The 14,647-nt window shown below is 43.4% G+C and overlaps 1 protein-coding gene across 2 annotated transcripts in view; it reads right to left on the bottom strand.

Annotated features, from left to right (window-relative positions):
• The window catches only part of LOC124787153 (proton-coupled amino acid transporter-like protein pathetic), a 336,360-nt gene that overhangs the window by 144,684 nt on the left and 177,029 nt on the right, over positions 1-14,647 (bottom strand). For both annotated transcript variants that reach the window (XM_047254317.1, XM_047254318.1), the window contains exon 3: positions 1,974-2,068. In XM_047254317.1, the coding sequence (XP_047110273.1) occupies positions 1,974-2,068 (95 nt within the window). The remainder of the gene's footprint in view (positions 1-1,973; positions 2,069-14,647) is intronic.

Genomic DNA, 14,647 nt, shown 5'->3' on the forward strand with positions numbered 1-14,647 from the left:
GAGCCATTTGAACCATTTGAACCAAAAATATGCCCTCTTAAACGGGATAAAGTGTACATAAACGAAAAAAGTGTATGTTGGTCCTTCGTTAAAACATTCACCTACTGTAAATGGTTTTTACGGTTGTTTCCCGTAAGTCTGTTGCACACTGAAGTCTACTACCACTTTATACGGACGTTGATAGCTATGAAAAATTGTGGTCGTCAACGACTATCCCAAGCAGTTGCAACACGCTGATATCCCATCGCTTGCAGAATCTATGTGTGGGGTCCGAGTAATGGCTGATTACCTACCTACCTATCCGTAGATTCTACGAGCTTCGGACGGAAAGTATCAAATCACGTCCATAGCAATTTAGCCGCAATAACGACAGTAGACGTATTTGCTTAATGCCAAAATGACTGTAAGGACCACGGTTCCTTCGTAATGGTAGAAGAGCCAGTGTCTGCAAGAGCTCAGCCGGCCACAGTGGCCGAGCGGTTCTAGGCGCTACAGTCTGGAGCCGCGCGACCGCTACGGTCGCAGGTTCGAATCCTGCCTCGGGCATGGGTGTGTGTGATGTCCTTAGGTTAGTTAGGTTTCAGTAGTTCTAAGTTCTAGGGGACTGATGACCTCAGAAGTTAAGTCCCATAGTGCTCAGGGCCATTTGAACCATTTTTTGCAAGAGCTCAGAGATAGCGTGTCCCATGCCCTGACAGCCAGAACTGGAGCCTACTGTCGCGCCGAGACAGGTCGAACAACTTCGTTCACCGTGACTCAGTACAATAGCTGTATCTGATTCAGTTACCACTGACTGTACTACTATTCCGGTAATGGCATCGGCATTACCAAAATGTATTCTTAAAAGCAGTTTCCCTTCTGCCTTGTGCACTCCAGTAACCAATGGTAAGAAAAAGGAAACGCAGTATATCGTCCATAAGTTTCTGTACCTACGCTAGTAAGTATTTCATACACATCAACCATTACACGTTTCCCGTTCCAGATTGTGCTTCCAGCTCTTGTTAAATTTGTGACGCTTAGTTATTACTAAACCGTACAGCATACAACTGACCATCCCTCTGACTTTTAGTGTGTTGGCGCATTTTTAATATTTTCATTTTCATTACAGTTTGTCTCATATGCAACATTTTCGAAAGTAATGATTCACAGAAACCCAGCGCCGGCTCCTGAACAGACTAAGCGCTAAGCACATTATTGAATTTCATTTACTCAATCAGAGGAGGAACCGGATAAATCATGCTGATACTGAAAGAGATGTTTACGTCCTTTATTGTTGAAAATCTCAATGTAGGAGCCATCTACATCTCTGTTGTCAGTTTCATTTGTGTCACACTACGATTCTCTTCCTGTGCTTCGACATCCTTCATAACAACATAAAGTTTCTATATGGAAAAAAGCAGATTGTGTCCTGGAGGTAACATTTCCTTTAGTCGAATGATAGGGTACTATCTCTCAGTTACTCATTTCTAAATCCCTGTAGCTTATCAATTTCCTGACAGACGTATTCTTATTAATAAGCTGCAGAATGAACAAAGTTTAGGTTTATCTATTTGCTGATCACTCTTACGAATGAGTTGTCTTTGTCGTCTCTTATGTCGTTTCTACTTCGGCAGCATCTTCTCTCAGTATATTAGGTGGGACAATTTTTGACCCTGGTACTGTACGTGATTAACCGAAACAGGGTGTACTTGCTATGCTCTTTGCTACATGATGCTCTTTCTTAGTTTACACAACAATGCAAGAGTTTTGAACAAAGCTAAAAGAATGACGTGGCGTGTAAGACAAGAATATCTTAAACCTCGGATTCGAGAAATACCGAGACGATTGCGTTCCTTCTGAGTTAATTGTGGGAAAAGAGCTGAACATTGAGGGATATGTGGCATTTTATGGACTCGTGAAGAGACTTTGCAACCAGCAGGAATGAGGCGAGGCGGAAAAGGCGAACACGGTGTCACGGTGGCAGGTGTACTCACTTGCCAGTGTACGCGTTGTCCTTCATGTCGGAGCCGTCATTCGGCAGGAACTCTTCCATCTCCATGGCGGAAGTGTGGTTGTTGGCCACTATACCCTGCAAAGAGAGTGGTGGGACACCATTTTATCACCAATATATAAAAAACATAGGAATTTACCATTTTATGCACATCTACGTATATACTAGGCAAACAGCTGTAAAGTGCGTGGGAGAGAGTATTTACCGCTACAACCTGTTGGCGTTTTTCACCGTTGCACTTGTGTATGAGGGAATGACTGCTTCAATGCCCCTGTGAGCACTGTATAGTTTAATCTTGTCTATGCGGCACCTACTAGAGAGATACTTAGTGAGCTGAAGAGTATCTGTAGCGTCCTGACGTAATACTGCTTCCTGAAATTGGTAAGTAGGCTTTCACGGGATAAACGACGCATGTCGTCAAGCGTCTGCCAATTAAGATTTTCCATACATCGTTGTCACGGAGAGTCTAAGAAGCTTGTAAGGGTGTTGCAGGGAGTGTTGTGCTAAGAAGTAATTGTTAAGAAAGAATTCGATACGTTGTGCCGTTTCCGAGTTAATAAGCACTAAAGTCAGCAAATCACGCCATTGCGCGCGCAGATTCAAGCGACCCGCCTTTGGTTTCCTAAAACCGAACAAGAGAGCGATACAAAATTGGAATGGGACGGTAGTAACGGTCGGGCCAAAGACGAGCAGTCTTGTGCACTATCATCTACGCTACGAGAATAGCTAACACTAATTGTATCTGGCTGATCGCTGTAATTTTCTCGCGCAAGGATCTGATTGGCTAACGTCAATGCTAATTAAGACGGAAACGGCACAACGTACTGAATTATTTTCTTAATCGTGATTTCTCAGCACAACGTACCCTGCAAGACCCTTACACGCTTTTCAGACTGTTTCTAACAACACTGTACAAGGTGGTTTCGACTAATTTCGAGGAGCTGTAGACGGTGTCTTGAGGAATAAAATGAGGATAGGAACCCCTGTACGGAAAAGTCATCCACCGATGCTTCAGAGAGGCTGTACGCGCCTGTGCCTATAGCTTCGACACACTGTAGTGCCATATGCACTGAAGAGCAAAAAACTTGGTACACCTGCCTAATGTCGTGTAGTGCCCCCGCGAGCACGCAAAAGTGCCGCTACACGACGTGGCATGGAGTCGACTAATGTCTAAAGTGGTGCTGAATGGAACTGACACCATGAATCCTGCTGGTGGCCAGCGGAATTGTTTGAACTCAGGAGAGTATTCCTGGAGCTACTATGTAGCAATTCTGGACGTCTGTAATGTCGCGTTGTCCTGCTGGAACTGCCCAAGCCCGTCGGAATGCGCAATGGACTTAAATGAAAGTAGGCGTCGCATTAAAGACGTGATGGGCAATATTTGTTTGGGGTAACTCCAGCTACGCATCCCAAAATCTAAGTCGCAAATATCTGTAGAAACCGCAGAGAAAATGCGCATATTGATTCTTAGCAAGGACACCGAACACACAAAATTAATAACTGGCAAACAGCGTAAATCAATCCAGTATTAACATACTGAAAATGCAGGAAATTCGATTCTCAGATGAGAATCACTTTGACTCACAAAACTACAGAATACATCATAGGAAACCAGCCATAAACATTTCAGGCAGAAACAGGACTTAGTAATAGCTTTCACCTCATTTTCACGATACGGTCTGATAAAAAAATGACTATGCACTTAGCAACGTAGATGTTCCACAAATAATTATAAGAAGAAAAATCTGCAGATGATGGAAGAATTCTGGGAAGATCTGAAAGAAATGATCAAAATCCCCACGAAGCACGAGAAAGTATTACTAGGAGATATTAGAGCCCAGTTTGGCAGGGAAAGAAAATTCAGAGACACAATAAGAAAATACAAGGCTCGCAAGAAAACAAAGATGAATGTTTGTATGTATATACACTACAGGCCATTAAAATTGCTACACCGGGAAGAAATGCAGATGATAAACGGGATTCATTGGACAAATATATTTTACTAGATCTGACTTGTTATTACATTTTAAGGGTGCATAGATCCTGAGAAATCAGTATCCAGAACAACCTCCTCTGGCAGTAATAACGGCCTTGATACGCCTGGGCATTCAGTCAAACAGAGCTTGGATGGCGTGTACAGGTACAGCTATCGACGCAGCTTCAACACGATACCTCAGTTTATCAGGGGTAATGGCTGGCATATTGTGACGAGCCAGTTGCTCGGCCACCATTGACCAGATGTTTTCAATTGGTGAGAGATTTGGAGAATGTGCTGGACAGGGCAGCAGTCGAACATTTTCTGGATCCAGAAAGGCCCGCACAGGACCTGCAACATGCGGTCGTGCATTATCCTTCTGAAATGTAGGGTTTCGCAGGGATCGAATGAAGGGTAGAGCCACGGGTTGTAACACATCTGAAATGTAACGTCCACTGTTCAAAGTGCCGTCAATGCGAACAAGAGTGACCGACACGTGTAACCAGTGGCACCCGATACCATCACGCCGGGTGATACGCCAGTATGGCGATGACGAATACACGCTTCCAATGTGTGTTCACCACGATGTGGCCAAACACGGATGCGACCATCATTATGCTGTAAACAGAACCGGATTCACCCGAAAAAATGACGTTTTACCATTCGTGCACCCAGGTTCGTCGTTGATTACACCATCGCAGGCGCTCCTGTTTGTGATGCAGCGTCAAGGGTAAACGCAGCGACGGTCTCCGAGCTGGTAGTCCATGCTGCTGCAAACGTCGTCGAACTTCTCGTGCAGATGGCTGTTGTCTTGCAAACGTCCCCATCTGTTGACTCAGGGATCGAGACGTGGCTGCACGATCCGTTACGGCCATGTGGATAAGATGCCTGTCATCTCGACTGCTAGAGATATGAGGCCGTTGTGATCCAGCACGGCGTTCCGTATTACCATCCTGAACCCACCGATTCCATATTCTGCTAACAGTCATTGGATCTCGACCAACGCGAGCAGCAATGTTGCGATACGATAAACCGCAATCGCGATAGGCTACAATCCGACCATCATCAAAATCGGAAACGTGATCATACGCATTTCTCCTCCTTGCACGAGGCATCACAACAACGTTTCACCAGACAACGCCGGTCAACTGCTGTTTGTGTATGAGAAATCGGTTGGAAACTTTCCTCATGTCAACACGTTGTAGGTGTCGCCACCGGCGTCAACCTTGTGTGAATGCTCTGAAAAGCTAATCATTTGCATATTACAGCATCTTCTTCCTGTCGGTTAAATTTCGCGTCCGTAGCACGTCATCTTCGTGGTGTAGCAGTTTTAATGTCCAGTAGTGTATGCATGTATGCAAGTATGTTTGTGTGTGTGTGTGTGTGTGTGTGTGTGTGTGTGTGTGTGTGTGTGTGTGTTTTCCACATCTCTTATTGAGTTCAACTAAAAGTCGTACACATACCACTTATAGTACGGAAAAAATCAGTGTAGTGGTAAGAGCCACCTAGCACCCTTGGAGTGGATATACATAGGATGTCGTCAGAGAGAGGGGAGAGGAGGAGGATATGGATAGACAGAGGGTGGAGGAGGAATATAAGGATAGAAAGAGGGAAGGTCGAGATGGAAATAGAGAGGAGAGGAAGAGATTGACTGAGAGAGGGTTAGGAAGAGATGGACAGACACTTGAGGAGGAAGCAATCTACAGAGAGAGACTGAGGATAGGAATTGTTGGACAGAACGAAAGGATAAGGAGGAGATGGAAAGAGAGAGGGGAGAAGGAGAGTATAGGCAGAGACAGTTGGGGGAGGGGGGGAGATCGACAGAGAGTGGGGGAGATGGAGCAGATGGACAGAGAGAGGGGAAGGAGGAGATGGATAGAGAGAGAAGAAGGAGGAGATAGTCACAAGGAGGTGCAGGAGGAGGTAAACAGAGAGAGACAGTATGGGAAGAGATGGAAAGAACGAGGGGTCGAGTGGGAGATGGACAGAGAGCGGGGGGGATGTGGAGATTGGCAGTGAGAGAGGGGTGAGGAGATTGAGAGAAAGATAGAGAGGAGAATGAGGAGATGGACGGAGAGGGGGGGGGGGAAGAGGAGACGGTCAGAGGTATGGGAATGAGTAGGTAGATAGAAAGACAGGGTATGGGAAAGGATGAACATATCCATGGGGAGAGTAGGAGATAGACAGAGGTGCGTTGACGAGGTTGACAGAGAGAGGGGGATGAGGAGGAGATGGACAGAGAGAAGAAGGAGGAGATTGACAAAGGATGGGGGAGGAGGAGGACTGATAGAAGGGAGAAGAGGAGATGGTCTGTTAGCGACAGATGCACAAAGCAATGGCATCGACATATCCTCTACAGAGGGGGCAGTGACGTCTACAGTGAATCGGCATGTAAATCATCCTACTTACATCAATGCATAACATTATAGCCAGTTATTAAGTAATCGTCACAGACGCAGCTCTTCAGTCTGTTTCTTGTTCGCCTCTTTGATCGAATTACTTTTAAAGTTCAGTTACTCAGTGACGGAAACAGACATGGCCTCCAGTTAGTGGGACTACTTGGATTTGTTGTAATTCTGAGGTGCTTTTTAGGAGGAGCAAAGAAAAGGCGAATATACGATAAATAATGTCTTCACATTAGCAGCTCCAGATAAATGATTTTGTTAATGGTAGTAGACACGGGAGACGTTAAAATGTTACAGAAAATTAAATCTACTATAGTAGTTTATAAGAAAAAAACATTAGAAAGAAACATTACAAAGAAGTATATAAATACCGATCAAAATATTTATTTGTTTATTTATTTACCCTTGTGAAATTAGGACCGTCAACCCCCTCTTATATTAAATCAGCCATCCTACGTGTTTTACATTACGCTAACCAGGTAATAGAAATTTAGAAAATAAAAATTACAATCGTAGAGATAACACCAAAATACACACACACAATTTATACTCGTACAGCGAACGGATTATCTGTAACATACAGATTGATTATCGCTGGTGATTGGCAGCCGGTCAAGTGCTATAAATTTGAATCGTTCTGTTAAGTCGCTGATAATAACATATCGTTATCGGTGTTAATATTGGATCACAGAGATTAGTGGGTAAGCGTAGAATAGTGTGTCAACATTGTATGAATTTTCCGATCTGTCGACTGGAGTCCGTGGTGCACGCTCATGAGAAAGTAATGTGAGAAAAGGAATGGAAAAACTGCAGAAAACCATAAATCTGGGTGACGGGACAGGGAGATGACGACCCGTCCTCTCGAGTGCCATACAGTAACCACTGCGCCGCTTCACTCAGTCGCACGTGGCATATGACATTCACTTTGCCTGTACAAGCTTACTTAAGGGAAGGAGAAAAAAAACTGAAAATAACAGCGACATGTGTTAGAGACAAATATCATCCGACTGACAGAAGAAGCGAAATGAGAAAGGACGTTGGGATTGAGAGTCAGTGGGAGGGGGAAGGGCAAGTAAAAATGCAGAGATGCGTAACAGTCTGTTCGGTTCTTATTTACGTCGTCTTGTTGCTTCGCCTGAAAAAAAAAAAAAACGTGTTTAGCACAGATGCACGAATCTTTTTGCGAGCAGATCTCCTATAGCGTGTTAATCATTTCGGCAAGCAGAACGATCCATCCCGAATAAATTGCTTTATGACGTAGCGCGTAGCGTGTACGGCAACGGCGATGTGGCTGACTGTTAGAAAGTTGTCTTGTTGCAGGCTCATTCTCTCTGGGCTACCTACTGCCATTACAGACATAACAGAATTAAATGAAAATTTTGATTTCTCGAAATATGGTGCCTCAATGAAAAAAGATTACACACAGTATTTACTTATTCTTATTTGCACATAAGTCTAAAATTACGTTCTCTTGAAGCACTATTGCTACAATTTATGGTAGATTGTGGAGCTCGAACTGATGTTAATTTTGGAGAACATGTGGCATATTAAGTAGCCTCTTGTAGCAAAAAACAGTATTTACTGCGATTGTTTCATCTAATAACATAATTCATTTTTGTTACGTAGTCAAATTGCTAGATCGTAAGTTACATCCTCCCTACTCTTCTTTACTGAAAACTACGAATTTTTGTTGTAATTAAAATAAAGAAATTTATTTCTGGTTGTAATTAGGTGGAATGACTAAAAATAAAGTACAGAAAGAATGATTTCACTAACACATACTCTATTGAGTATTTTGACTTCCTTCACCATGCTTTATTTTGCTTTCACGGTTGGTGAATTCCTATTCCGTGCTTATTAAGAGGTCCCCAGATTTGATTTTAAGTCTCTTGTGAAAATTATAGTTTGATGTGGAATGCAAACGATGGCGCAAACCACCGACAGAACGAAACTATCAAGGAAAAGAAAAATAATTCGAATCAGAGAAGATCGGAACCAAAACATTTTGATATGTTGTCTGATACCTTAACTCAACCAATGAGCTACAACCATACGAAGTGGCCGGCCGGAGTGGCCAAGCGGTTCTAGGCGCTACAGTCTGAAACCGCGCGACCGCTACGATCGCAGGTTCGAATCCTGTCCCGGGCATGGATGTATATGATGTCCTTAGATTAGTTAGGTTTAAGTAGTTCTAAGTTATAGGGAACTGATGACCTCAGAAGTTAAGTCCCATAGTGCTCAGAGCCATTTGAACCATACGAAATGTTATCGCCCAGTTGTTGCCTGCTTCCGAGATCTCAGCTAATGTGTTGATCGTGGATCCAGGTCCCGACTCGTGCATTGGCACTGATGTGGGTGTTAAATGTGCTGTTACTGTATGTGTTCCACGTCGACTAAGAGTATTCAGATACGAAGACGAATATTTGTGTCTTCTAAGTGTACCAACCAAAAATATTCTCGAAATAAATTAGAGTACACTAATGAATTAAAACTTACCTACTAATTAGTGTGTCATGGGCCACCTCTGGATTGGAATATTACAGCAATTCTGCGTGGCATGGATTAGACAAGTTCTCGATAGGTTTCTAAAGGTATACTCGTATTGCAACATTTCTCGTAAGTTATGAGCTGGTGGTTTGTGGGCTGGCATCCATTAGCGTCCCAGAAGTGTTCCATCTGGTTCAGAACAGGAGAATGTGTTGGGCAAGACATTAACGTGAGTTCACTATCATGCACCTTAAATCACTGTACTATGATTTCGACCTTGTGGCAAGGACAGTTGTGCTGCCAGAAGATGCTATCGCCGACGCGGAAGAACCCAGCAAAAACAGATGCAGGTAGTCAACAGTAACGTTCACTAGCTCACAGCTACCATGGTGACTTCGACCATTACCACAGGTCCCATGGAGGTCCAAGTGACTGTCCTCCATAGCGTAATACTGCTCCCACCGAGCTGTGTACTGGGGTGGTGTATGTTTCGGGCAGCCGTTACGATTCATTCGACGGGGCGACACGTTTCCATTGATCCACTGTGCAATCGCGACGATCCCGTGCCCTCTGCAATCGTAATTGACGGGACTGTTGAGTCAGTATGGGAACGCGTAGGGTCGTGCACTGCGGAGACCTGCGTTCAACAATGTGCGCTGAACGGTACGATCTGAAACACTTTTAAGGGTACGCTCACAACCTTCGAATAGTAAGTTGCGCATTGTGCATGGCCACAAGATTTGACAGATGCTAATATTTGCTGTTTATCTTGAACTGTACATTAACTCATCTGGTGTATTTCTAGCCTTAGATATATTACATTTTGTACTTTATTGCAGACAGTGGTCCTTACCTCCGCAAAACTGTTACATACTAAAAGTGTTTTCTGTCAATATACGTGTAACTCTGTAAACTTTGTTTTGGCTTCTGGCTGGAACACCAATACACCGATTTCGCCTTTTTATGTATGCATTAATGGATACTAAATTACGCATTTATTGTTATATGTTCACTTATTTTAATTACATTTTTATACATTGATTCTACACTGAAGAGTCAAAGAAACTGGTAATGGCATGCGTATTCAAATACAGAAATATGTAAACAGGTAGAATACAGCGCTGTGGTCGGCAACGCCTATATAAGACAAGTGTCTGGCGCAGTTGTTAGATCGGTTACTGCTGCTATAATGGCAGCTTATCAAGAATTTAGTGAGTTTGGACGTAGTGTTATACTCGGCGCACCAGCGATGGGACACAGCATCTCCGAGGTAGCGGTAAAGTGGGGATCTTCCCGTACGACCATTTCACGAGTGTACCGTGAATATTAGGAATCCGGTAAAACAGCAAATCTCCGACATCGTCGCGGCCGGAAAAAGATCCAGCAAGAACGGGACCAAAGACGACTGAAGAGAATCGTTCAATGTGACAGAATTGCAACCCTTCCGCAAATTGCTACAGATTTAAATGCTGGGCCGTCAACAAGTGTCAGCGAGCGAACCATTCAACGAAACATCATCGCTATAGGCTTTCGGAGCCGAAGGCCCACTCGTGTACACTTGATGACTGCACGATACAAGGCTTTATGCGTCGCCTGCGCCCGTCGACACCGACATTGGACTGGTGATGACTGGAAACGTATCGCGTGGTCGGGCGAGACTCGTTTCAAATAGTACCAACCGGATGGACGTGTACGGATATGGAGACAACCTCATGAATCCATAGTCCCTGCATCTCAGCACGGGAATGTTCAAGCTGATGGAGGCTCTTTAATTTTCACTGAAGTCATAATGATGTCTTCCATTTCATCCTATTTGCTGGTCCACTTATTTGATTTCTTGTCTTTCTCGAAATCTATCACACTCATTCTAGTCACTCCATTCTACAATTATGTCAATGACACGATGATGGTCCACTGTGCTACGCCGATTCCTGAGAGCCAGCTTGTTCCTTCATCTGAGCAAGTCCTGTTGTTTCTTTATATGGGGCTGTGGTAATTTTAGTGAATATCTTTGACACTGCGGAGAGGAGGCTGAGATGTGTATAGTTGTTTTACATTTTTTTCCATTTATTTTCTGAGGACATAGAGCAGTTATAGCACTGTTCTTGTTTTGGGCGATATCATCCTCTGCATATCTTCTGAAAACGCATTTTTCCAATTCCTTTTGCATTACTTTCCCTCCAACTTTATTCAGTCTTTTACAGACGCCTTTTCTTTCTACACACCTCTAGTGATGCCCGTCTCTAACCATCTCGTCATCAATGCGTTTCTGACTCATCTCTACACCTACGCCTCTACTTGGCAAGCCACCCTACGATTTATGGCGGATGGTAATTTCATGTACCACTATCTCTTCTCCTTTCCTGTTCCAGTCACGGGTGATTCCGGGAAGAAAACTTCTTATTAAGCCCATCTATGAGCTCAAAAGTCTCGTTTTTGTGGATAGACTACACTTCTGAGGTTTCTTCCAGTGAATCACTTTTAATATTTTATGCGGTTATTCCACTTCAGATCGTTCCGAATGCATACTTCGAGATGTTTCATGGGTTTAACTTTTATAGTGTTTTTTCGGCAGTCGTTTAGTGAAACAACTGGAATCTTTCCGCATATTTATGTTATCAAGTTTTCATTTTATCTTCTTACATCCTCTAGAAGACATTTCCGAAAATTTTTGTTTTCATAATATTCGTTTTTGAGTTAACGTCTGAAGAATCTGATTCTTTCTCGCTTTGAATCTATTTTTACTCGAAATCCGCGACCACTCGCAGTTTATAAGTGTTTTAGGACCGTTATATACTGTAAATTATTTTATAGTCTATTTCCTTTTTGTTTTTTTTTTTCCAACTGTATTCTCCTTCTGACAGAATTTATTATGAACATAATTTCTTTTTGATAAATTCTGCTATCGTAAGACCTTCGTTGTTTCTGTTGTAGTTTATGAAATTTCTCATTGAAGAATCAGTTTTTAGTTTATGTCCTACTTTCGCATTAAAATCCCCCATTACATTCTTATAATGGTGTTTGCTGTCACTTGTCTGTTTCTGTGACTCTTCATAGATGTGTACCTTTCGATCAGAATTTGGGAACGTTGATACATAGAGCCCGTTTATTTTTAAAACTAGTGCTACCATTCTCCTTCATATACTTCAATTTATGTAATACTGTTTTTAATTTTCTTATTTACAATGAAGTGTGTACTTAAGTTTCCACAGAGCAATGTTCTGCTGCAGTAAAAGATACGTTCTTATTCTAATTCTTTTACTCTTCGCTCTCGCCGGTAATTCGATTATATCTCATTTGATCTTATTTAATCAGTCCATGTTTAGAGACAGTAACAGCAGTACTGTGCGGCGGAGAGTGCAATGCATACTTCATATACTAGACAGGAATTCTGTGACTGTTTGCATGATCTGGCATCTTTGCGAATGGTGAAAATATGGTCCTTATGACCTGTTCTGTATCTCCAGCAAATTAACGATTAGAGCGTAATGTTTGTCGTTACGAGCAAATTTACGTTGAAGCTTTTATAGTTTCCTTCAGGAGTGACGTTTAGCTACGGACGACAGCGCACTTGCTTCCACGCCAGTGGACTACAATTACCGGAGGCTGCTAGCGTAAAGCTTGTAGCGCCCATTATTGTCCTACATGAGCAAAATGCGGAAAGGAAAGCAACGTAAGAAAGCACTACTTACTTCATGTGAAATAAAATCTGAAATAAAAGGCTCATTAAAGTCGGTACATATGTGACTAGATAATTTGGATGAAACAATACTTTACTTTCGACATTGGCTACAACTGTTTCGACATACTTATAACATCTAGTAAGTCGTCATAAGCATGTACTCATGACGCAGAACCACAACGACTGAATCCGTACTAGTAGGTGCTTACCAAATGCCGTATAACAAAGCAAGTTCCGCGTTTTGGCCCAGACGGACCAAGTGGGGCGAACCGACCGCCGCGTCATCCTTTACCAAAGGGGTCATTCAGATATGGTTTGGAATAAATGCCCTATAGAGAGTATTTGAAATACACTACCTGACAAAACAGTGAAGCATGCAGAAGAGGAGAAAGAAGCGGATTGAAACTTCATGGGTTGAGAGGGTATGTGATGTTATTCCAGTGATTTCAAAATCGAATCAAATTTACAAAGAACTTGGCAGTACGAGCCCACTTATCACTGTGCCGTTGCAGCTCCTCCAGCCTGGATGCACTCACTGATTCAGTCGGGAAAGGTGACATAAAGACGTTGTATCTTCTCCTAAGACAAGCTGGCCAACAACTGTTGTAACGGGTCCTTGATATCCTGGATGTGGCACTGGGAGGAGGTTCACGTCCTAGATGGTCCCACACTTGTTCTATTGGGACAGATCTGTGGATCTGCCTGGCCAAGGCAGGACCTCAATACGATGTACATAGTTCTTAGAGACATGTACCATGTGTGGACAAGCATTGTCCTATTGAAAACTGGCATCATGATACTGTCGCATGAGAGATAACTAATGGGGACTCAGGATGTCATTGACGTACGATATGCCGTCACAGTTCCCTCAGACACTATCAGCCGTGACCTGAAGTCATGCCCAATGGCTTCCCACATCAGGAGTGCCTCTCCGAAACATTGGAAAAATGGGACGCCTGCCAGGTCGCCGTAATACTCACCGACGATGGTCATCCAGGCTACTGTAGAACCACAGCTCATAGCTAAACAGAATGAGACGCCATTCATCTTCAGCCCATACTTCTCGGACGCGGCAACACTGCAAATGCAGCCGTTGGTGCTAACGGTAGCCTACGCGTTGGACGGTAACTTCCTAATCCAGTTGCTGCTAGTCTCTGACCAATGGTGCGGTACGACACATATGTGAGGGCTTTACGATGTGCTTAGTGGACAATATGGCGATCCTCCCTCATGGTTGTCAGAAGTGGTCAGATGGAATGTTGATGAGTATACCTGCCCTCACGTTCCCATGCTGTCCAGCATTGGGGACTGTCACATCCAAGCGCACCACAGATCTAGATGTTACGCGATTCCACCGGCTAGCCAAATCCATGCCCACAATGCGACCCCTTTCAGACTCTGACACTTGCTGATAACGCTATCTCTCCCGATTACGTGGCATCCCTGTGTCCTGAAAAGTGGTCACTCAGCAGCTCAGACTATTCACGCTCCTTATACACGGTCTCAAGTTGGTAATAACGTTAAACCCGAATAACACTAACGCACTCTGGTGGCCGTTCTGGTGTCACAGAGATGGCGTGTGCATGTAAGAAGTACTTCACTTTTTGTCAGGCAGAATGTGTTAGAAGTCATGCAGGAAATAGACTTCTATAGTCCCGGTACATTAGGTCCCAGCTACCACCCGTGACACACCAGCAGAGGAGCAAGTTACATATTTGACTTAATCCGTGTTTTTGATCAGTTTAATTCTTAAGCTCTTGCATTTTTTTGTATTTAAGAGGTGTCCAAACAACTCTAAGCACTATGGGACTTAACATCTGAGGTCATCAGACCCCTAGACTTAGAACTACGTAAACCTAACCAACCTAATGACATCAAACACATCCATGCCCGAGGCAGACTGAAGCTTAAGAGGTCTAATCTAGCGTCTTAGTAGCTTTAAAGTATATATTTTCGCAGTCCGTGGCACAGTTGTCATGTCTTTTAAACGGCCAGCTATGCAGCTCAGTAATGGATAAGCCTCCGTTTGTGACCACCACAACGGTAGCAAGTTACATATTTAACTTTCTTTGTGGGCTTTTATAAGTAATTCCTAAGCTAGGAGTGCT

Source organism: Schistocerca piceifrons, chromosome 1 (assembly GCF_021461385.2).
Source record: "Schistocerca piceifrons isolate TAMUIC-IGC-003096 chromosome 1, iqSchPice1.1, whole genome shotgun sequence".
NCBI classification, from domain to species: Eukaryota; Metazoa; Arthropoda; class Insecta; order Orthoptera; family Acrididae; genus Schistocerca; species Schistocerca piceifrons.